The sequence below is a fragment of the Phacochoerus africanus genome, chromosome 13 (assembly GCF_016906955.1).
Source record: "Phacochoerus africanus isolate WHEZ1 chromosome 13, ROS_Pafr_v1, whole genome shotgun sequence".
Taxonomy (NCBI): domain Eukaryota; kingdom Metazoa; phylum Chordata; class Mammalia; order Artiodactyla; family Suidae; genus Phacochoerus; species Phacochoerus africanus.
Window position 1 is genome coordinate 5,663,420 of NC_062556.1, and position 21,626 is coordinate 5,685,045.

The following is a 21,626-nucleotide window of genomic DNA, read 5'->3' on the forward strand; positions in this document are numbered from 1 at the left end:
AAAATTGTAAATTATGTTTAGAAGTAAAAAAAAGTCGTGTAAGCTTGCTGCAAAATATTTCAGCAATATGACGTTTATAGAGTAAAAAATGAAAATGAACACCATCTCAACCCGCTTACTTTTATAGAAGTAACCATTATTAATCATTTGGCATTTCAGGCCTTTTTCTATGCATTTATAAATATATCTATTTATGTATATACGTATATACACACACCCCATCAAAAGTCTTTTTTGTTTGTTTACATAAATGGGATCATATATAAAATAGAAAAGCAAATTTTATGTATGTAATCTGCTCCCTCCCCCCCTTAAAGGTCAGAGACTTTTCCTATCTTTAAAAAGTGATTAATGGCATTTAGACTGTCTACAGTTCTGTTTTGGCATTTTGCCATTACAAATAGGCTGTAGTAGCGTGTCGTCTGGGTACCCAGGTGCGAGTATTTCTGCAGTGTGCTCCTGGAAGTGGGTCGAAGGAGGTGCATTTCACATGATGGTAGATATTGACATGGTATTTCCTAAGGACAAATCATTTTTTAATAACAACCAGATAAACTCCAGAAGCCTCCCAGTGGGGTTGGGATTGGCTCCCCGTAGATGCTCAATAAATATTTGTCAGACAAATAAACAACACGATTACTCTTCTCATTTCAGACGTGGGCTGAAGGCCCAAAAAGGTTAAAGGTTTTGCTCGAGGGGACTTTGAGAGAGCTTCTGACTCATGGCCTTTGTTTGACATTCTGCTTTTCCAGTGTCTCCTAGAAACAGATGGCTAACCAATTGAAACGGAAAGCGTGAATGAAAATAGTTGCTTAGGAATTTTGTATAGTGGGGGATTTGGCAGTCTTTTTCAATCAAGGCTGGTGGCTTAAAAAAAAAAAACGCATTTATAAAGGTATTCCTCCCACTGTTTCTGTACTGCGTAGAACAGATTCTCCGAGGCTTTAAAAAAATCTCAAGTAAGAATTCCCCTCTCCCACTCATCAGTCGCTCCAGCATCTATGCCCCTTTAGAAGAGGGAAAGCCAGGCTCTTGTGCTGGTTTGTTCCATTTCTAGGCGGGGCTACGGCTGTTATCCTGGGCCCACAACAGACAAGCATGGGCAATCGACCCGCCTCTCCTAGAGACTGTGTGTGGTAGTAAGCAGGGAGACAAAGCTAGCGGAGGAGGCAGATGCATTCAGTTTCGCCTTATCTCCAGGCTGGACACTAGCTTGCCCCCGGAACACAGGCCGGGGTCATTTTCAGGACTCTGTGGAGTGATGGCTCGCTCCCAGGAGGCCGGGCCTCTGCAGCCCCTCTGTAGCACTGAGGTGTGTGTGTGTATGAGGGGACAGCCTGGAGGCGAACCTTTGCTTTTGCACTGGTGAGCTGCGTGGCCTTGCAGGAGCTATTGAACCTCTCTGGGCTGTGCTTCTTTAGCTGTGACATGAATGTCATCCTCACAAAGGCCATAGAAAGAAACCAAGAAAAGCGGCAATTTCATGCGGTTCGAGCGACAATAGTCAAGTGCCGAATCTGGTCCTTTCTCACGGGAGAGGCATGCGCACGCCACCTCGGCTCAGAATCTGGGGTGGGGGCTGCAGGCGGGGCTGCGGGAAGGCAGGTGTTCTCAGCCGCTTGGTCCACTCGCTCAGGTCCCTCTTTGCGGACGCAGAGCCTTCCCGGCTCCTCCCAGCAGAGCGGCCGGTTCTTGGGAGCGTGTTATCAGCGCCTCGGCTCCACGGGCTCTCGAAGTGGAAAATACCGCTTCAGGGGCTGCTGGCAATGCTGGTGCCTGGGCTGGGTGGACGTGAAGGCTGGGACGTCACCCTCTGCATCCAGCCCTCGCTCGGGAGCCCTGGGCAGCGGGCTGCCTTGCGGGGTGCCTCGCGCCTCGGAACCCCCGGCGACCTCTCAGCAACTCTGGAAAGCTGAAAATGGCCCTTTGGGGTCTCAGCCCTGTTTCTTTCTGGCTTTGGCATCTTCCAGCACGTGGAAGGAACGTGACGATGTCATCACGGTGAAGACAGGAAAATCTCTACTATACTTTAAAGGACCTGTGAGGCTTGGAGATGGGCTCGGGCTGACGCGGTTTTCAGTGATTTTCCTTTTCCTGCGGTCTTAGGAAGTGCCCCTAAATCAGGCGCGAGCTGGCCCGCCTCCCAGTACGTCACAGAGTGGAAGTATCTTCAGCAGTAGAAATAAATGTATATATTTTTAAGTTTCTAAAGAGGACATGTTCTAGGAATTCCCTTCGTGGCTCAGCGGTTAACAAACCCGCCTAGCATCCATGAGGCTGCGGGTTGGATCCCTGGCCTTTTGCTCAGTGGGTGAAGGATCTGGTGTTGCTGTGACCTGTGGTGTAGGTTGCAGATACGGCTCAGATCTGGCGTGGCTGCGGCTGTGATGTAGGCCAGCCGCTGTAGCTCCGATTCGACCCCTAGCCTGGCACCTTCCACATGCCACGGGTGCTGCCCTGGAGAGCAAAAAAATAAAATAAAATAAATAAATAAAGAGGACATGTCTTATGGGAGGGACTTGACACCATAAAACAGCTTCAAGTTCCAAACAAGTCAGGTGTTCTGGCGTCACGGGTTTCATTTTGTAGTTGGGTCAATCTCCCGCTAAGCCTTTGAAATTGAAGATGTACAGCTAAGTTTCCATGATGACAGCACAATGGATCCTTCTGCACATTTGAACCTGTGGTTCCAGTGGGCTTATATCTGGTAGTCTCAAGTCTGGGACGTTGCAGGAGACAGATCTTTGAGGTGACAGAAATCATTTTCCCATGGATGGTGCTGGACTGTTTCGTTTACGGGGTTTATTCTGAGCTCTTGCCGGCCTAATCTAAAGCCCCGGAGGTCAGGGGTCTTCCGGCAGAAGAGAGTTATGTGGCCAGAGCAGAAATAGCTTCTGTCTCTTCCTAGGCCACGTCCAACTTAAACCAAGCTTGAGAGTACGTCACGGGTGAGTTGAAAGCCAAACTAGAGCATACGTACCTTTCAGCATTTTTACAGCTACCGTCCGGCACGTGGGTGATTTCTTAATGCCAAAGGCAGATGCCTGGACCACTTTCCCAAAGGCCCCTCTTCCCAGTGATTTGCCTGCAATGCAAAGAAGACATTGGTTTGTCTGCCCAGCGAGCAGGAGGACTTGGTCTCTTTCAGAAGGAAGGGCCTTTCCCCAGTGTGTGTGTGCCTGGCCCGTGGCTGTGAACGGAGCCGCCAATGAACTGACCCCAAAAGTGTCAAAGTCAGGGGCAGGTCTCTGGGCACCTTCCTTCCAGCTCGACTGCGTTCTGCGTTGCCCTCGTCCCTCACCGCCAGGCTAGGCCCCAGGCAGGCCTTTGGCACAGGGGGATGGCCCGTTTCCTCCTTGACAGAGTCCTTCTCGAGGGGAGAGGCTGCCAGGTCCTGGGCGGTCTTTGCCCTCGTTCACTAACCTTAGTACTGCGCACATTTCCCTCGGTTTCACCTACGCGCCTCTCCCTGCCCTGCCAAGTTATTTCTTCTGCTCTGTTTTCAGCAAGGGGAAGAAACCGGGCAGAGCGTTACTGCTGTTGATGGTAGTGGTATAAGAGCTGCAGAGCAACCAAACAGAATCACCAAGTCTTTTCTCAGACTTCCCTGCCAGGCCACATATCCTCAGTATTTCTAACATGTCTTTACACAGTGATTACAAATCTTCATGGCTCAGCACATGGGCCTATCAACCACTGGAAGTAATTTCTTTCAACCACAGAGAGGTGGTTGCCAAACACAATAACGAAGCAAAGTCTCCTCCCAGCCACGGTGTGTTGTAATAACTGTTGACGTGGTTCTTGTCTCCCCGTGCACAAGACAGCTGGGCTCAGGGGCAGCGGCCGTGTCAGCATCGTCCCAGAACCTGGCCTGGTGCTCGGTGCATGAGGCTCCCCTGTGTATTAGTGCAGAATGAAGAGCTGCACTTGAGAATTTGCGAGATGCTCTCAGCAGGTCTCGTTCCGGCAAGGGGAAGCAGAGGGGTCCCTGCGATGGTCACCTGGACAGGGTTCTGGGGGGAGGACACCTCAGCCACCACCTTTTCTATCAGGGCTTCCTTTTTTTAGGGCCACTCCTGCAGCATGTGGAAGTTCTGGGCTGTGTTGTGTTGGAGCTGCAGCTGCTGGCCTACACCACAGCCACAGCCACGTCAGATCCAAGCCTCATCTGTGACCTATACCACAGCTCATGGCAATGCCAGATCCTTAACCCACTGAGTGAGGCCAGGGATTGAACCCAAAACCTCATGGATGCTAGTTGGGTCCTTAACCTGCTGTGCTACGACGGGAACTCCTATCAGGGCTTCCTACTAACTACCAGGAAACAGCTAAACAGAACCTAGGGAAATAACACCCCTTCTGCCAGAAGGAAGAGGGAGCCGAAGTGGTCACTCTTTTCTGATTTTGAGGGTGGGGATGCGGAGAAGGAAGCCGACCCGATGCCCCGGCCCGGTGCTGAGAGCATTACTTGAGCACAGCGGCTTCTCTCCCACGGAGCCATGCATTCTGATGCTGGGCCTTCGGTGAGCTAACCTTCCCTCCCGCCTCAGTTGCCAGCCCCGTCCCCAGAGGACAGTTTGTTGTTGGCTTGTCTTTAAGATTCGTGGACAGTCTGCCATGAAGTGTTCCTGCTTCCCCATCATCCTAGAAGCTGCACACTCTGCTCCCCACCTGCTCAGTGAGGAGGGCGTCTCCTCGCCACTGCTTAGCGCTTTCGGCCAGCAAGCTCCCCAGGTGTCCAGCTAGGATGCAGCAAGAGCGCTGCCACCAGTGTTGTCACGGGAGCCTCTAGAGCTGTCACCCTGCCTTAGGAGGGGACACTGGTGAAATGACCTCCCCCCCCGCCACACCGTCAAATGTGCGCCTGGAGAGGCTGATAGAGGCCGTTTCCCCCAGAGCGCGCTCCCTGCTTCTGATAAAAGTGTGCAAGAGACGGCGCCAGCAGGACCCTCGCTTAAGTCAGCCTCCAGCGGACCCCGAAATCGAGGACAGGACGCCTCCTCCAGATTTGCAAAAACCGGTGCCTTTTGGTTAGAGGCTTCTCTTGCTTTTTAGGCTGAAAGAACACTTTTTCTTCTGCAGTGCTTTCCACCGTCTAATGGGAAGAGTGTCCTGAACCCAGGACATAGAAAGCTCGTGCCCATCGTGGGGCTCTTCTCTGCGGATTCCTGCTCGTGTGGGCGGGCGAACGCCTGTTCCTGTCCACACCTCCAGCTGCCCTGCCTTTCCCGAGTTTTGTACCAGTGTTTGGGGGCTTCGAGTCCACAGTGAGGAGAAACTCACTGCCACTTGGCTTCTCCTAGTCTTTTCATGTATTCTCTTGGAAGCTGACGGTGCCTTATAAGCAGCACGCGGCTCTTATGGGCTCTTTGACCGTCCGCTGCGTTGCGTCTTCTGGTGGACGCGCAGGTCCGGTTTCCGGGTAGCCCAGTCCCGCTGGACTTGATCTTGGCAGATCCTCCCTTTCCCTTAAAATCCTCCCTGGTCTGACCTGAACGCTGCAACCTACTGCTTGGAACAGTGCTCGGTCATTGTCACACAGTGAGGGATACACACAAAGAGAGGGCCTTGGCATGTCCGCCAAGCGTGCCCGGCCAGGATCCCTGGGGCTCCGTGGGGAGAGGCATGCAGCGCAGGCTGGGCCCCTCCCTTGTGGCCGGGGCTGGGCATCCACAAGGCAGCCCCAGCCCAGGCACCATCCATCTGCCACTTTCCGGGCTCCCTGTGTTGTTTCACATGGGAGGCAGTTCTGACTGTTTCCCAGCAGGAAGATGCAGCATAGACGTTATCCCACCTCCTGTGACAAAAGCACAGGAGCTGAATTCTCTCCCGGCTTTGGTGAGAAACACGGGTTTCTTTAGTTCTGGATCTCAGGCATCTCCCTGGTAGCTATACCTTTGACCCAACCTCCAACTCTCTCAGTTGCTGTCAATTCCAGCTTCTCACACTGGGGCTGCTAGTCACAACCCAGAGTACGTTCAGCTGAACTCAGAAGCCGCTGTGCATCATTTTTCTCTGCACGTGGAACGCACTGCAGCTCTGCCCATCAAACCAACCTTTTCTCTTCATCCGTCCAGACAAAATTTTGGTTACCATCACTTACCAGGCCTTACCTGAGATGACTTTCTGTCTCTTGTTCGGCTTAAAAAACGGAGTTAGTGGATTTGGCTCACTTTCTCACCCATCAAAGACACTGGCTCGTCCATGAGCCAAATCCTAGCGTCTCGCATGTCCAGGAAGGGAAGGACCCACGAGAAGCTCTCCGGCAAGGACACCCCCCTGAAAGGGGCTTAGCTAAACCCCCGGAGCCCTGGGGATTCTGGAGATGGGCTAGCTATCTCCCTGGATGCGCTATCAAGGATGACGATGTTCCTGGGTCAAGGAACGAAGAAACGGGAGGGGAAGCTCACGTGTGCTGTGCTGGAAGAAGCACGTCTGCTTGTGAGTAATGACTCTGGAAAGCAGTGTGGTCTGCATGGCTTGCGGTTGTGGGAAATGATGCTGTGTTCCCTGCCAAGGTCACTGAGGGGCCGGGCCAGCTGCCATGTAATTTAGCCTTGCAGAAGGAACGCCTCCAGTGTGCCACCTGCCCTTAGCTACTCTAAATATACTTGACTTCAGCACCCATTACTGGTTTTTGCCTGTTTCTCCAGCTTTTTTTTTTTTAAACTGATTTCCAATTTTCTTCCCCAGGCCAAACCGAACATGCTCTTGGGGCCGAGTATTTTTTTCTCATGTAGGAAGAAATGTAAGTGGAATCATTTCAAGGCCCAAGAGAGCAACGAGAACAGCCACTTCTCCCTCTCTGTCTCCTCCCCCCCATCCCAGTGTGGGCGACGGGGACAACTGCAATTGAATTGGAAACAACAAGCTCCAGAAACGCTGGCTCCATGAGCCCTTTTCCTAGTTCCCAATCCAAATGATTCTGGCACACACGGGAGCAAGAAGACGACTTTCGGAAGCCAGAATCCACGTGTCTGGGCGAGAGTATTTGAGGCCATTCTTGTTTTGGAGCTCTGAGGGCATCGTGAAGAGGTCCTCTTGTGGGTTAAGAACCTGACATAATGTCCACGAGGATTTGGCTTTATCCCTGGCCTCGCTCAGTGGGTTAAGGATCCGGCATTGTGGCTGTGGTGCAGGCCGGCAGCTGTAGCTCCAATTAGACCCCTAGCCTGGGAACCTCCATGTGCCGAAGGTGCAGCCCTAAAAAGATTTTTTTAAAATGTGCATCATGATGTCTGAGCTGGAGGACCAGGGCTCAGCTGAGGAAAGGCACACACACTGGCCTGGTGTTTATAGCATCTGTGCCACCTGGAAAACACCAGTCCTCACGCTTCATAAATGAAGCATAAACAACCCCCAGGGCTTTCCTCTCTGTCTGGACATTTCAAACACCCAGGGACATTCAGAGTGTGCGCTCGGGAGATTCGTGCAGGAGGGGTTTGGATCCACTGCCTCGAAGAGCGCCGCCTCCTTCACCAGGTTCTTGGCTGAGCCGTGCCCTCTCCCCACCCTGAATTGTGTTCCAATTTCTTAGCCTCAAAAGTGTCATTACAGGGTGCCAGTACCTGTAGGGCTCTGCAGGGCCAAGTCCCTCCCCTGGCCCTTCGCTCATCCACCTTTACAGCCGGGCCCATCTCCCTCCCAGGGGGCAGACACCAGCACCTTTTCATCCAGCACTTATCATCTGCTGCGCAGCACAGGTGCCCGATACCTACTGAGAGAAAGTCCCCTTGACCTGTCCTCTCGGCCTTCTAGAGACGTCTTTACCTCTGTGTCCACCTCCCTTGCTGGTTTGTGAGCAGCTGGAGGGTACAGTCCCAAGGCCAGTGCTCCTTTGCATCCCCTGAGCCTGGTGTTTTGCAGGCAGCCAGTGTTCAGTGGGAATCTGGGGCAAGTACTTACCCAGCTTCAGTCTCTCCCGGGCAAACTCCCACTTGCTGGCATCGTAAGGCAGCCGTTCGCACTGCTCGTCCAGGGGGACTTCGTCTGGGTCCATGATGATTGACAGGTAGTCAGCTTTAATCTCAGACGAAGACTGAGAAACAGAGGTTTCACAGTCACCAACAGGGAAACGACTTAGAACCCCAGAGAGCCAATTTGAAACAGCGCTTGGCAACACCCACGGCTCATTTGGTTCTTTGGGTTGAAACCGTGCGGTGTGCTTGGGGCCAGGAAGCGGAGCCCTCAGCGCGCACGTGTGCACGTCACACCTGAGCGTGCAGTTTCCATCAGACAACCCCTCACTGTCCCTACACGGCCTTTTGTGGTACCAGCTCGGCTGCCCATCTCAGACAAAACGCACTCGGATCCTCTAGAGACTTCAATTACCTGTTCTTAATTATCGTTTGATAGTCCTCTGAAAAAATGCAAAGCATTTTTATAAAGTAATCCCAGACGATGAGGAAAGGTATCTTCCTGTGGCCGTTAGGCACAAGCAGGAATATACATTACAAATGGGCCAACTGTGGGGTCTTGGTTGTGGCTTTTCTGCATTTGCAAGCAAGGCCAGAGGTGGCAAAGAAACCCAGGACCCCTGGGACAACTGCAAGATGCATTTCCTATGAAGCATTTCAATACTCCCGGAAGGCCTGGCCCCTTAGCTGCTGCCTCGAAAGACGCTTGTGAGATGAGAAAAAGATTTACCTGGAGGAGTTGAGGAAAAAGTGCTCTGAGCACTTAAATACTAAAAAGTCGGCACTTTTGAAAGAAGACTCTGAGGGAATCCACCAACACGTAGGCTACACCACTTCCTTGGTGACCAAAATTTTGTGAGTTGGATTTTATGGATTTATGTGGATTGGATTCTAACAAACTGCTCAGGTGGAATTTGAGCATTTACATTAAAATTCATGTAAAATGCAAACTTATTAAATATATTGCAGATTTATACGCACCATACCTTACTGTGACTCACAAGCAGGAAAAAGACAAAAATAGAAGAAAAAGGGGAAAAAATGTATAGAAAGGAAAAAAAAATACTGATTTATCTTCAGTAAGAAACAGTTGATCATTTCAAAGGCCAAGGGGTTAAGACTCAGACATAGCCGCAGCCCACGTTCATCTGGCCGCTGGCAGGATGTCAAATTAATAAGCTGGCATCTACCTCCCAGTGCTTGTGTTATCTTGGGAAGGCAAACGAAGGCCAGAAGATAGCCTTCACTTCAGATCAGATGCAGCTGGGTTTACGCTTACTATCGTGGATTCCCCTTCGTGGCTCATGCCCCATTAATGGTCATAAGCTGTAGAAGTGACCGCTTTTCTGCAGGCGGGACCGAGGAGAGGTCTGCTTGCCCGGAGAAGCGGGGTGTTGATGCCTCTTGCCTAGACCTGGGTCAACTCCGTTTAAAGTTAAGTCCCTTCCTTTCGGTGCGTCTCCCCAACCAGGTTCAGTAGGGAAGGCGGACCTCGCTGTCGCTGTCGGCCGCTGGATTTCGCCCCCGCCCACATTCTCCGGCCCTGACTCAGCCTGTTCGGGGCTGTCACAGCGCACCTCATCCATCACTCGCCATCTGTCTCTTTCTCACAAAAATTATCACTGAAACGTGTGACCGACAGCCCAAAGGCAGGGAGACGGCCCGGCCCCCAGAAAGGGTGGGAAACGGAGACAGATACGGCGCAGGTTGGTGGCGAGCTGCGTTCTGCCAGTGGCCGGGCAGACGCTCGCGGGGTCCGTGCGGTTGCAGAGGAGGAGGAAGTCTTATCCCGGGTGCGGGTGTTCGCCAGTGGGGCGGCCGGAGGAGGTTTGTGACTCAGCCATTCAGTGGCCGCTGCAGCCCAGGCTGAGAGAGAATGTTCTCCAGCCTTCCAAGAGCCTGGGAGAGCTGAAGCCCAGCTGGGGCCAGCCTGGGGTCTGCAGGAGGGGCCTGGGGTGGGCAGTGGTGTTGATGGCGGTGCGGGAGTGGGCGACGGAGGGCTTCCCACGTGGCACCTGCGGAATCTGTGGTTGTATCTCAGTAAAGCAGATGCAAGGAAACACCAATCAGAGCTTGAGGAAGGGCTCTGGGGCGAGTATGACAGCAGAATCCCGGCTGACAAGTATTTATTCTTTCAGTTGCCATCTGCACCGAGCGGCTACTGGGTGCTTGGCCTGGGAGTTGTACAGCCGGGCCTGGGGAGCAGAGGCGCGGAGGCCGACGGCCTGTACTTGAGTTGAACCAGCCTGTAACCTCGGGCAGGTTGCTTAGCCTTTGTGAGCCTCGTCTCCTGAGGCTGAGGCTGAGATAATAAGGGTACTTATTGCAAGGGCTGCTGTGTGACTTTCAAACGCAGTAGTGTGTGTAAAGCTATTAGAAGGGCCGGGTGTAGAGTTAAGCAGGAATACATGTTAGTTATGACACCGGCCTATGCAGGGTGGGGGCAAAAAAACATAAAATACCATCCGTATCAATGAGGGCTTTGCCCCGTGGACGGAGAAGTCACCTGGAACTATTTTCTGCTGCTTTTTCCTCTGGCTCCCATAGCCAGTTTCTTCCCAAATTCTCTCATTTCTTGCTCCTGACCTCTCTGATTGGCACTAAAGTTTCCAGCATTTTTAGAAATACATGGGACCTCTTCAGCATAGTCCCAGTTTGCCTTTCCAGTCTTATTTCCACCAGGCTCCTCTGTGCAAAGGATCCAGACTCCCTCCCTGAGCTGGGGAGCGGGCAGCCGTAGGGGGCGGTTGTGTTTTCCTGCTGCTTTCCTTCCAGCTGCAGCCTTTAAAGTCCGTCTCTCAACTGGGCTTTCTCTGAAGTTCTTCTCCCCCCTCCTGCTTTGAACTCCTGTCATCTCCGTAGCTCCCTCGCGGATCTGGCAGATCTTGCTTTTGTGAGACCTCTTTCCCTATATGATGGATCTCCCCTTTCAAAATGGCATTGTTTAACTTCTGCTTCCTTGGAAAGCAGTGGCCTTCGCTGTCATGTCTCCAAACCAGTGGCTCCATGGCACCAAAGCCTGGGTTGCACGTTCCGCGTCGGGGCTGGCTGCCGGCCGGGCCTCCCAGACCAGCCCTCTCAAGGACGGCTTCCTGATTTTGCATCGCGAAGCTAAGGTCCAGCAACCTGGATTCAGAGCTCAGTTCTGGGAATTCCGTGGCAGCCGAGTGAGTGGAGGATCCGGCATTGTCACTGCTGTGGCTCACGTTTGATCCCTGGCCCAGGCCCAGCCAGAAACAAAGCCCAACCAACAAATCGAAACCGACTAGCTTAGTGACTGAGACAACTTACTTTACCTCTTCGAGCGTCAGTTTTCCTTTCTATAAAATGGGAATAATAATATATTTACATCTTCATGTGTTTTGAAGCATACATGGAGATATGCGAGAAAGGGTTTCCCACAAGACCTGGCACATTAATAAGGGAATAAATCTCTAGAAAGTCTCAAGTCTCCCTGAGACTTTCCAAATCCTCAACATGGCTTGACTCTACTCATTTAGACCATCTTTTCTGCCGGGGGCACCGCGAAGCCTTCTGCTGGGTTCCTGTCTCTTTAGTCCCAGCCCCGCCGCCGCCGCTGGGGTCCATCGTCCTCACGCAGCGGAAGTCGTCTTTTCAGACACAAATCGCTGGCACTTCTGCTCACCCCGCCCTGCCCCCACCCCTCCAAGGCCCCCTCTTTCTTCCCGGACTCAGACGAAATCCCTTCCCAGCCACTGTGGACTTGCCCCTCCCTCCAGCCTCCCTCGTCCCCGTCCTCCTCGGTCTGTCTGTCCCCAGGGCGGCCCCTGCGGCACCCCAGCTTCCCAGCTCTCCCTGCCTGCCGTTCCGTCAGCTGACTCCAGCGGCCACGTGACATGCGTCCACCTGGTGGCTTCCAACCCATCACCTGGTTCCAGGCCTCACGGTGGCGTTTGCCCAGTACTGTCACAGAGGGCCCTTCGGGGCGTGGCACTCTGCATGGAGCAGGCACTCAGGAAGTACTCGAGGTGCGAATGAATGAATGAATGAATGAATGCCGGACTGGCTGTCGGCTCTTCCCCACCAGACTTCGGAGAAGCCGCTTGCGCTACAGGCCTCATCTCTGATGTTCCAGACTCCACCCTGAACCGCACCCTCTAGAGAACTTCACTGTGTCACGAGGCTCCGAGCGCAGGGACCAGCAGGGCGCGTCTGCAGGGAGGGGTCAGAGGTCAGTCTTGATCTTGTTCTTTCCTTTCTGCTGAGAAGCGGAGAGTGAGGTTAAGAAAACAGCGCCTCCCAGGTCTCAGGTCAAATGAAATTTAAAGGCTTTATTACATGTTTGTATATCAAGACAGTCCCTGGGAAATAGTCAGCTGGTCCTGGCTCTAGCTTTTCTTTTGAAGACCCCACATCATGGTGGAGAGACGTTTTGCTGTTTCATTTTCTCTGTGTTCACCGGTGAGAGAGAGGACGGGCTCATAGCTGCTGAGCACCTGCCCCGGACATCAGTGGGGGACCTGGCATGATGTTACTATACCTGGCACCTCTAGGCATTTTGGAATCCTAGGTAAAAAGGCACATAGAGGGAGTCCCGGTTGTGGTTCAGTGGGTTAAGAACCTGACTAGGATCCATGAGGATGTGGGTTCGATCCCTGGCCTCGCTCAGTGGGTTAAGGATCCGGTGTTGCCGTGAGCTGTGGTGTAGGCCACAGACATAGCTCGGATCTGGTGTGGCTGTGGCTGTGGTGTAGGCCGGTGGCTGCAGCTCCGCATCAACCTCCATGAGCCTTGGGTGAGGCCCGAAAAAGAAAAAAAAAGCCCCAAAAACCAAAAACAAAAAAGGAGCATAGAATTTCCCCTGAAATGTTCTTACCCTTTTCAGTTTTCGGATAAAGAGGGTTAGCAGGAGCCAGAAGAGGGTGGCAGCCACACAGGTACACGTCAGGGTGATCAGCTCCAGGCTGGACTTGTCCGAGGTTCCTGGAGAGAGAACACCAAGAGGGCACTGAATAACAGCTTGCTCTCCGGGGCCGCGGCTCCACAGCGGCCGGCCAGGGCCCCTAAATGGCTCATCAGAGGCGGGCGCAGAATCTGCTTCCAGGTCAGAGAGGGTCTGTGCAATTGTCATTATAAACTCAGGTAAATGAAAAAGACTTTCCAGAAGTTCTGCTGTTGAGTTTGCAAATGTTCTGATCCCAGAAACAGCGAATTAAAAATCAGAGGAGAAATTAAAAAAAAAAAAAAAAAAAAAACGGGAAAAGAAGGCAGGAACCAAAGCCCATTAAAGTGCTAAATCTGGACAATGTTAAATCTCCCTAATGGGTTTTAGAGGAAATTCTAAAGAAAAAGAAAAAAAAAAAAGACATTAAAAAGTCTCCCCAGGGACTCCAAAATCCTTCAAAGTGGATTTTAAAAATAAAGCAAAAGCTCAAGGACTGTCCCGGTCTCCTGCTGGCTCCTTTTGGAACAGCCAGCACCTCCCCACCCAGTCCCGCCGCCCGGCTGGCATCTGGGCTGTTTCTGACTGTCTCAGCAGCCAGCCTGTGGGTCGCGATGAGGCAGAGTAAGTGCTGGAGACCTTCTTCCCATCACCTCTTTCTCAGAGATCAGAAGCCAAGCACTTCTGCTCCACGACCAGAAAGAAAAGACCCAAAGAAGCAAGAGACGCCTCCAGAGAGGAAGCTCTTCGGGATTTGTAAAGGGACGCCCCAGTGGGCCGGCCCAGGGTCCCCTGCTGATGGATTACAGGGGACTGTTTCCCAGGAGCCCTGAAGCAGTGCCCTTGCCCTCTAACTTTGATAAAAAGGAGACAGGCTGAGTATTAAGTTAGGCCAAGATCAAGTGCCCCTTCTTCTGTTTAGAAATGCTACTGCGGAAGGTGATGTTTCTTTATGGAGCACCTCTTATGTGCCAGGTCCTCACGACCGCCCTTGAAGCTGGGGACAAGAATCCCCCCATTTTGTGGGTTGAGAGAGAACTTGTCCCATCTGGTGGGCGGTGCTTCAGCACAGTGAAGACGATGGAGCTCCCCTGCAGGCACGGAGAGAGGAAGGCAGACGAGGGCAAGCTGTCACCCTCCGCCAGCTCACTCACAGCCTCCCCCGGAGGCTTAAGGCAAATGCAAAGAAACTAGGTGCAAAGACTTTGGAGGGTGAGGGAGAAGTGACACTTGACATGGATTTTGACCTGCAGTGGTGAAGGCAGGGGAGGGCTTTATGGGGCCAGGCAACAGTGGGAGAAAGATCCAGAACTGGGAAATGATGGGGCACTGACAGCAGTGCCATGCAAGACACAGGACAGGACCAGACCCCAGAGGGTTCTGCACATCCCTGTGAAGGCTTTCGGCTAAATGCTGTGGGCAGCTGGTGCCAATGAAGCTTCTTTGCCCAGAACAGCGGCAAATACCCAAGCCAGAGACCTGGGCCTCTTCCCTCTTAGCCGTTCATATACCTCCCGTGCACCATCGTCCCTGCCATGGCTGATCTTTTCGTCCAGAGGGGAATCTGGCGTTTTATCTCTTTGCAGCCCACCACCAAGTCCCGCTTACCCTTCTTTCATGGCTCATGAAATTCTCACCTCTCACCCTACTGCTCCGTCAAGGACCCCTCAGTCCCCACCTGAATGAGCTTCCTAACCAGCCTTGAGTCCCTCCTCCACTCCAGCCCGAGTGATCCCACCAAACCGCAGATTCCACCCCGTGACTCTACCACCATCCCATCACTGTCAGGATAAAACCCCAAACCCTTAGTTCCTGTGCCCGACCTTGGCTGTTTCTTCAGCCTCATTGCCTGCTGTGGTCCCCTTGTTCCAGTCACTTCAATGTACTTGAGGTTCTGTAAACATACCAGCTCTTCTGCACCTCGAAGCTTTGGCCTTCACTCTTTCCCTGCCAGGATGTAAACTCCTCTGAGGCAGAGGCCACAGCTCTTCATCTTTCTCTCTCCACTCACCAGGTTGGGTGAATTAGTGGAGAAGTCATATTGCTTGGTCTCCAGAGTTTCATGAAGCTTTCAAAGGGTTCAGGGCCAATAAATAGATGGAGCATCACCATGTCCCAGGCTCTGTTCTGGGTAATGGTACATAGTGGCCAGTGAAAGGGCACAGTGTTCACTGACGAACTGGTGAGTGTGTCCAAAGCTCTCAGTGAAGCAGCAGAAAATAGTCTCCTCATTGTTCTCTCGTGTGAGAGTGCCTGGCACATAGTAGGTAGGCATCCGGAAAGTGTTGGCAGGTTGAGTGAATGAATTTGCCTTCATTTGCTGCCTTGGCTGCTCATGGTTACTTTTCCCTGAGCCTCATGAGATTGGTTGAAAAGTATGACCATCTTTTCTCTCAGCAAGTGTCCTCTTGATGGGAACTATGTAAGTGCAAGTTTGGATTTCAGCTGTCTTGCTGTCTTCAGATGTGCGCGTGCGCCCATACACACACATACACTTTTTTCCTTGTGCTGCAAATAAATTTTATGGAACCCAAAACTGACTAGGACCCACTCGGTGCACAGTGGCTTTTGGCTGCTGGAGATGCCGAGAGCATCTTAAGACTCGGCAATGCCTGCATAAAACCTCCGCAGATGCCTCCTGCACGGAACACCCTGGGAGAGGCCCCCTCGCATTGTGGGAACGTTCCCACTGCATTCCCCAGGGCAGGAAGTTGACCCCCAAAGTAATTCCACAGCCCTTACTCAGGCAGCATTCCTTTCAGTGGGACCAAATGTGTTTGTGTGCACTTATGCCTGTAAGGAGTCAGCTCATTAAAAACATCTTCCAGCTGGGTATTTGTTAGAAGGGAAAGATCTATGCACTGTTCTACTACCGTCAAAGGAAAACTAAACTCATTTTATAAGACATAGTATCTAAGTGCTACCTCTGTCTCACATGATAACTTGCTCTGTCTCTTTGGATAGTCTTCTGCTGTAGATTAAAGGCTGCAGCATCTCGTCCCGTCCAGCACACAGATGTTTTCTTAGAAGTCAAGCATCCACCTGCTGGTCTGCTTCCTAGACCCAGCTTCAGCTCGCTGGTGTCAGCCGATGAACGCAGTGCATGGACCAGCCCAGCTGCACGGGGCGGAGAAAGGAGGTGGGCACCTGCATGGTTTCACACGGGCTACCGTCAAGAAGGTGGCTGTTGTGGAGAGTTGGGGTACTTGTACCTTGAATTATAGACTGCTGACCTTGTCACCCAGGGCGTTCTGTGTCAGTGACCCACCTGGGCTTCATACTTTCCCTCCTGGGAAAGGAAGGGCTGGTTTCCAAGTGGTCTGCCTGTCTAGAGTCTGTGCAGCTGGGCCATCCTGCCCTGAGCCTGACGGTGACGGCAGCTCTGTCTGCTCAGAGCCAGGCGATGGTGCATCAGCATTGCAGCAGCCCTGACACGCGGAGCTGTGTGGCTCCAGGCTGGCAAATCCACACGCCTCAGAGTGAGGCAGCTTGGCTCCCGAGGTGTGACTGGGTGATAGGGGACCCCCCCCCCCCACCAGCCAAGCAAAAGACCAGAGTCCCTGGTCCCAGGTCCCGCCTTGACTTCAGAGACCAAATGCAAGTTTCATCAAGGCAGGAGGGCTTTATGTGACCTTAGAAGCACCTGGGTCTGAGACTAGGACCCTGGGCCCCAGCTTCCTTATGCTTAAAATGTGGAGGTGGGGAGTTCCCGTCGTGGCGCAGTGGTTAACGAATCCGACTAGGAACCATGAGGTTGCAGGTTCGGTCCCTGGCCTTGCTCAGTGGGTTAACGATCCGGCGTTGCCGTGACCTGTGGTGTAGGTTGCAGACGCGGCTCGGATCCCGCGTTGCTGTGGCTCTGGCGTAGGCTGGTGGCTACAGCTCTGATTCAACCCCTAGCCTGGGAACCTCCATATGCCGTGGGAGCAGCCCAAGAAATAGCAAAAAAAAAAAAAAAAAAACGTGGAGGTGACAATAGCACCCAGCCCTCAGGGGAGATGATAAAACTGGTGTGAGCTGTTACTCTGAAGCTTCTCTCCTCCCCTCCCCTTTTGTTCTTTCTCTCCTTGTTCCTTTCTGGATTTCAAGTGCAAGGTAATTTTTTTTTCATCCAAACATATTGCATATATCAGTTTGTCTTTCCCCTCTAAAACCAATCAGACTTTGACCCAAGTAATGATCATTTTCTGCAAACAGCTGCATTGCTTCCCCTGAGAAATTTGCCAGACACTGCAGCGTGGCTTAGGAGTTAGCCTCTGATGCCTTCACTGTCTTAATTTGATGTAACTTTATGTGGGCTTATTGCCCATTAAGCTATTAAGACATCAAGAGAAGGGGGGTGTTTCTTATTCATTTTGCATTTCAAGCACTGGCCGAGTGGAAGTCTCAACAAATATTTACATATGCATGAAAAGAAAATTAATCAGTACCTCTAGACCTGGCTCCCCCCATGAGCCATTCAAGCAGTGCCACCTCCTTTGATCTGAAATCCAGGAATCAGGGGAGTTTCCACTGTGGCTCAGTGGTAACAAACCCAGCTAGTATCCGTGAGGATGCAGGTTTGATCCCCTAGCCTGGGAACTTCCATATGCCGTAGGTGTGGCCCTAAAAAGCAAATAAATAAATAAAATCCAGGGATCAGTAATCCAGTGAATCTTGTTACATAATTTCTCTAAGGCTTATTGGATATTAAAATTGGCCTTCATACTATTTATGGAGCTTTTTAGGAATCTGCAAAGTTATGTGTGCACACACTAACTTGGACCATCTTAAGGGCAGTGATGTATGGACATACTGTATTCGGATTAAATTTAAGGTACATTTTAAGAGTAACTTAGGTAAAGATATTTAATATTGCTATTCTATCAGCTCTGTAATACTTTTTTTTTTTTTTTTGGTCTTCTGTCATTTTTTTTAGGGCCGCACCTGCGGCATGTGGAGATTCCCAGGCTAGGGGTCCAATCGGAGCTGCAGCCTCTGGCCTACACCATAGCCACAGCCACGCCAGATCCGAGCCATGTCTGCGACCTACACCACAGCTCACAGCAATACTGGATCATCACTGAGCGAGGCCAGGGATTGAACCTGCAACCTCATGGTTCCTAGTCGGGTTCCTTTCCGCTGCGGCAAAATGGGAACTCCTCTGTTAACACATTTTTATCACAGCAAGTTAAACCCTTAGGTCAAATAGGAGTTTTGTGGTTTGGAATGCCATGTGTGTAACTTCCTAGGTCTCAGAAAACTATAATACAGAACATTTTGTTGAAATGGAATTTGGTTTGTCATATTAACAAACAGATGTGTTAGCTAATGTTTAAGACATTTGTATCATATGCCAGGTACTGTTTTGAATGTGTTAATTAATCCTTGCCACGGCCCTATAAAGTTGCTACACCCCTGTTCAGGTTTGCAGGTGAGCAACCTGAAGCACCAGGGGGTGGCTCATCTGCCCAAGGCTGCACAGCTCCCGAGCAGGGACCCACTGGCTTTGGAGTGGGGCCTCTTCCCCTCCAGGAGCTGAGAGGCCGGAGAGCAGACTGAGTCAACAGGCGTCCACGTCTCAGCGCTACCACTTCCTAGCTGTGACCCTGGACAGAGCCCTAACCTGCTCGGTGCCTCAGATTCTCCCTTGTAAGCAGGAAAAACGCCTCACGGGGCTGTTGCAAAAGTGAAGGAGGCTCATGCATGTTATGCACTTAAAATGGGACACCACACGGCCAACAAGCATGAGAGGTTATAACCGAATTCCGTCACCATTTTTTGAATTCTTGATCGAGGCCAGCTTGATGTCACTGTTTAGGTTCAAGCACAAAGGCACGCACATCCCCAGCCCTCCCGTGTGAAACGAGGGAGCTGCCAGTTCCTCTCTGTCGCTCTCTGTTCTGTCCCTGGGAAACCCCTGAGAGGAGCCACAGCAGCCTCCCGCATGGTCACGTGAACTGGTTTATCGTGTCCTTCCCAGAGCCAGGACGGCCACGGGAGGGAGCGGGCAGGCTTCGGGAAGAGAGGAGGGAATGCAGAGGACAGGCGGCTCAGGAGGGCAGGGCGGAAACTGAGCGCGGCTGGCGGGGGATGAAAAGGAGAGGCTGGGTACCTGGGGCGCGTCTGTTTTGAGCTTTTCCTATTCTTTACTCCTGGAATCTTAGTAAAGAACATAGTGTATCCTTCCTGCCGAGTGAGTCCTTTCCTGAAACGTGCGATCACTGTGGCACAAAATGTATTTATTTATTTAGTCTTTTTAGGGCCGAACCTGCGGCATATGGAGCGTCCCAGGCTAGGGGCCGAATCGGAGCTACAGCTGCCGGCCTACACCACAGCCACAGCAACGCCAGATCCGAGGTGCATCTTCGATCTGCACCACAGCTCACGGCAACACTGGATCCTTAACCCACTGAGCCAGGCCAGGGATTGAACCTGGCACCTCATGGTTCCTGGTTGGCTTCGTTTCCACTGTGCCGTAAAAGGAACTCCACCATGGGGCACAAAGTTGAGAAAGCACACCCACTGTGTCATTTCAAGTATTCAGACTGCCCTGTGCTTTTCATGATTTTTGCATCCATCAATCATCCTCAAAAGAATCTTAAAAATGGTAGCTATTTTTCAAGTTGTTTTCTCCTGTATAATTAAAAATGCTGAGGAGTTCCCGGTGGCCTAGTGGTTAAGGATTTGGTGTTGTCACTGCTGTGACTCAGGTTCAACCCCTGGCCCAGGAGCTTCTGTATGCTGCCAGTGTAGAAAAAAAAAAAAAATGCTATTGAAATGGTATGTCCATAGCAAAGCCTAAATCTGTATTTATTACGTATATTGTAGTTATTACTTAAAATGAACTGTTCTTTATCATCATTATTATAAGCTCTAGGATGAAAATGTTCCCTGCAAGCATTGTAACAGTTCTGTTCAGCTACAGAGTACCCTTTTAATTTCAGAAATTCTTGTAGCTTGTAACAGTTTCGCTGTTGTTGCTTTTAATATTAGAACTTCCCTTTGAGTGGTCCACGTGTGCTCGTGGGCAGTCCAAACCAAACAAGACCTGTGATTATTTAAAGAAGCTACTTTGACTCCCCAGTCCGCTCATCCTTTTCAGATACAAAAATAACACATTGTTTTATCTATGAGTATAAGAATCCTTTTTCAAAGGAAATAAAAAGAGCAGACAGTTTCCTTCCTGGCTAATTCATGAACCTCTTTCAATTGGTTAAACATAGCCACAGACACAATTTATTTGCCTGCTTTCATTTCCTAAGCTCAACCTCATCAGATAGATCCGTTGAAGGGCTATACTGCATATATTAGGAAATCAAGCCCGAAGCTTGATTCACCTAGTTCACAGCCATTGGAGTGAGAAGAATGATTGAGACTCCAGAAGCAAGAATCCAATGTCAGGGATGAAGTCACTAGGCAGGTATTGCATTCAGCTGAACAACATCCAAGGATCAAATTTTTATTCAGTGAGCCCAGAGCACTTCTGAAGCTCAAGATCCTGCATCTAATTTGTGAGATCCACATAATATCAACTTTCAAAAATTCCTCTTACTCAAAATTATATCCTTAAAAGGAGCTCAAACCTGCCTTCTTGAAACTGCACCATCACCTCCCTTCCTTGATTCCTGTTACATTTTCTGGTCTGTCGAAGAATGAGGCCAGTGTCTCTTCTGTCTGAAAGCTCCTTAAATATTTGAAGGAGCTTCTCAAGGTGACTCCTTTTTAGACTAGACATCCTCACTTCCTTGCACTGCTCTGTCACTACCGGATGAGGTACCGAACTCATGTGTTTATGCGTCTCTTAGAAGTGGGTACACATATTTCAGGTGCGGTTTGATGGTGGCTGATCAGATAATTTATCAGCTAACCACACTCTTTCAGCCGAGAGGCTGGATACAGTCATCGCTCTGACAGAAAAAAAAATTTACAAAGAGAGGAAAGAAGAAGGCAGAAAAACTATAAAGCAGACCCAACTCAAAAAGCATGGTTAATTGTCGGCAATAAGGGGTACAAAGAAGGAGCCGTGTGTATAGTGCCTGCAGCTGCCTTGCAAATTATACCACTCCTCCAAGTGATGAAGACGAATACCCGCAAGTAAAAAGAGGTCATGAACCAAAAGTACCAATTCCTCCGAAAAGTCAATGGACTAGCCAAGAGGAAATGTTTAGAATTATTTAGACTTTGTTATTGCCAAGGGAGCTATCGATGTAGGAGGTCCAAAGCTGCCTCATAACCCACTGTCGTCATCTGTTTTTTTTTTTTTTTTTTTTTTGGCTGTGCTCATGGCACACAGAAGTCCCCAGGCCAGGGATCGAAAACTTGTGCCATAGCAGCAACCTGAGCTGCTGCAGTGACAGTGCCAGATCCTTAGCCCTCTGTGCCACAAGGGAACTCCTCACTGCCTTCTTTCCTGCCTCATTCACTCTGCAACACCCTGCAAGACCTCCTCCAGAAGTCAAGTCACTATCATATCATTTCTTGCCTCTATGAAGTTCTTTAATCCTTACTAGCGGCAGTGTGTAGTCTATTTTATACAAACTAGTGTTTTTGTTTTTGTTTTTTTTTAAATTTTACCCGTAGAAGGAGCTCAAAATGTTTATGGATCAGATTCTAATTGTTTTATGTTTCCCTTAATCTCCTTCCAACTAGGTTTTCAGAGTACATGGAGGTTAGGATTTTGACTTACATGCCCATAACCTGCATAGTCCAGGGCGGGTAAATGAGTTGCTGAGTTAACAACTAGTTTAATTTGGCTTCTCTCTGTTGTCCTAAATAATATGTTGATGTATTTCTCTTTTTTTTTTTTTGGACTTTCAGTCCAACAA

The 21,626-nt window shown here is 50.7% G+C and overlaps 1 protein-coding gene across 1 annotated transcript in view; it reads right to left on the bottom strand.

The window, feature by feature from the left end:
- FLT1 (fms related receptor tyrosine kinase 1) overlaps nt 1–21,626 on the bottom strand; it is a 173,596-nt gene that overhangs the window by 25,232 nt on the left and 126,738 nt on the right. Inside the window, exons 16-18 of the mRNA XM_047756428.1 lie at nt 12,754–12,860; nt 7,906–8,038; nt 2,981–3,085 (exon numbers count right to left, since the gene is read on the bottom strand). Of these exons, the coding sequence (XP_047612384.1) occupies nt 2,981–3,085; nt 7,906–8,038; nt 12,754–12,860 (345 nt within the window). The remainder of the gene's footprint in view (nt 1–2,980; nt 3,086–7,905; nt 8,039–12,753; nt 12,861–21,626) is intronic.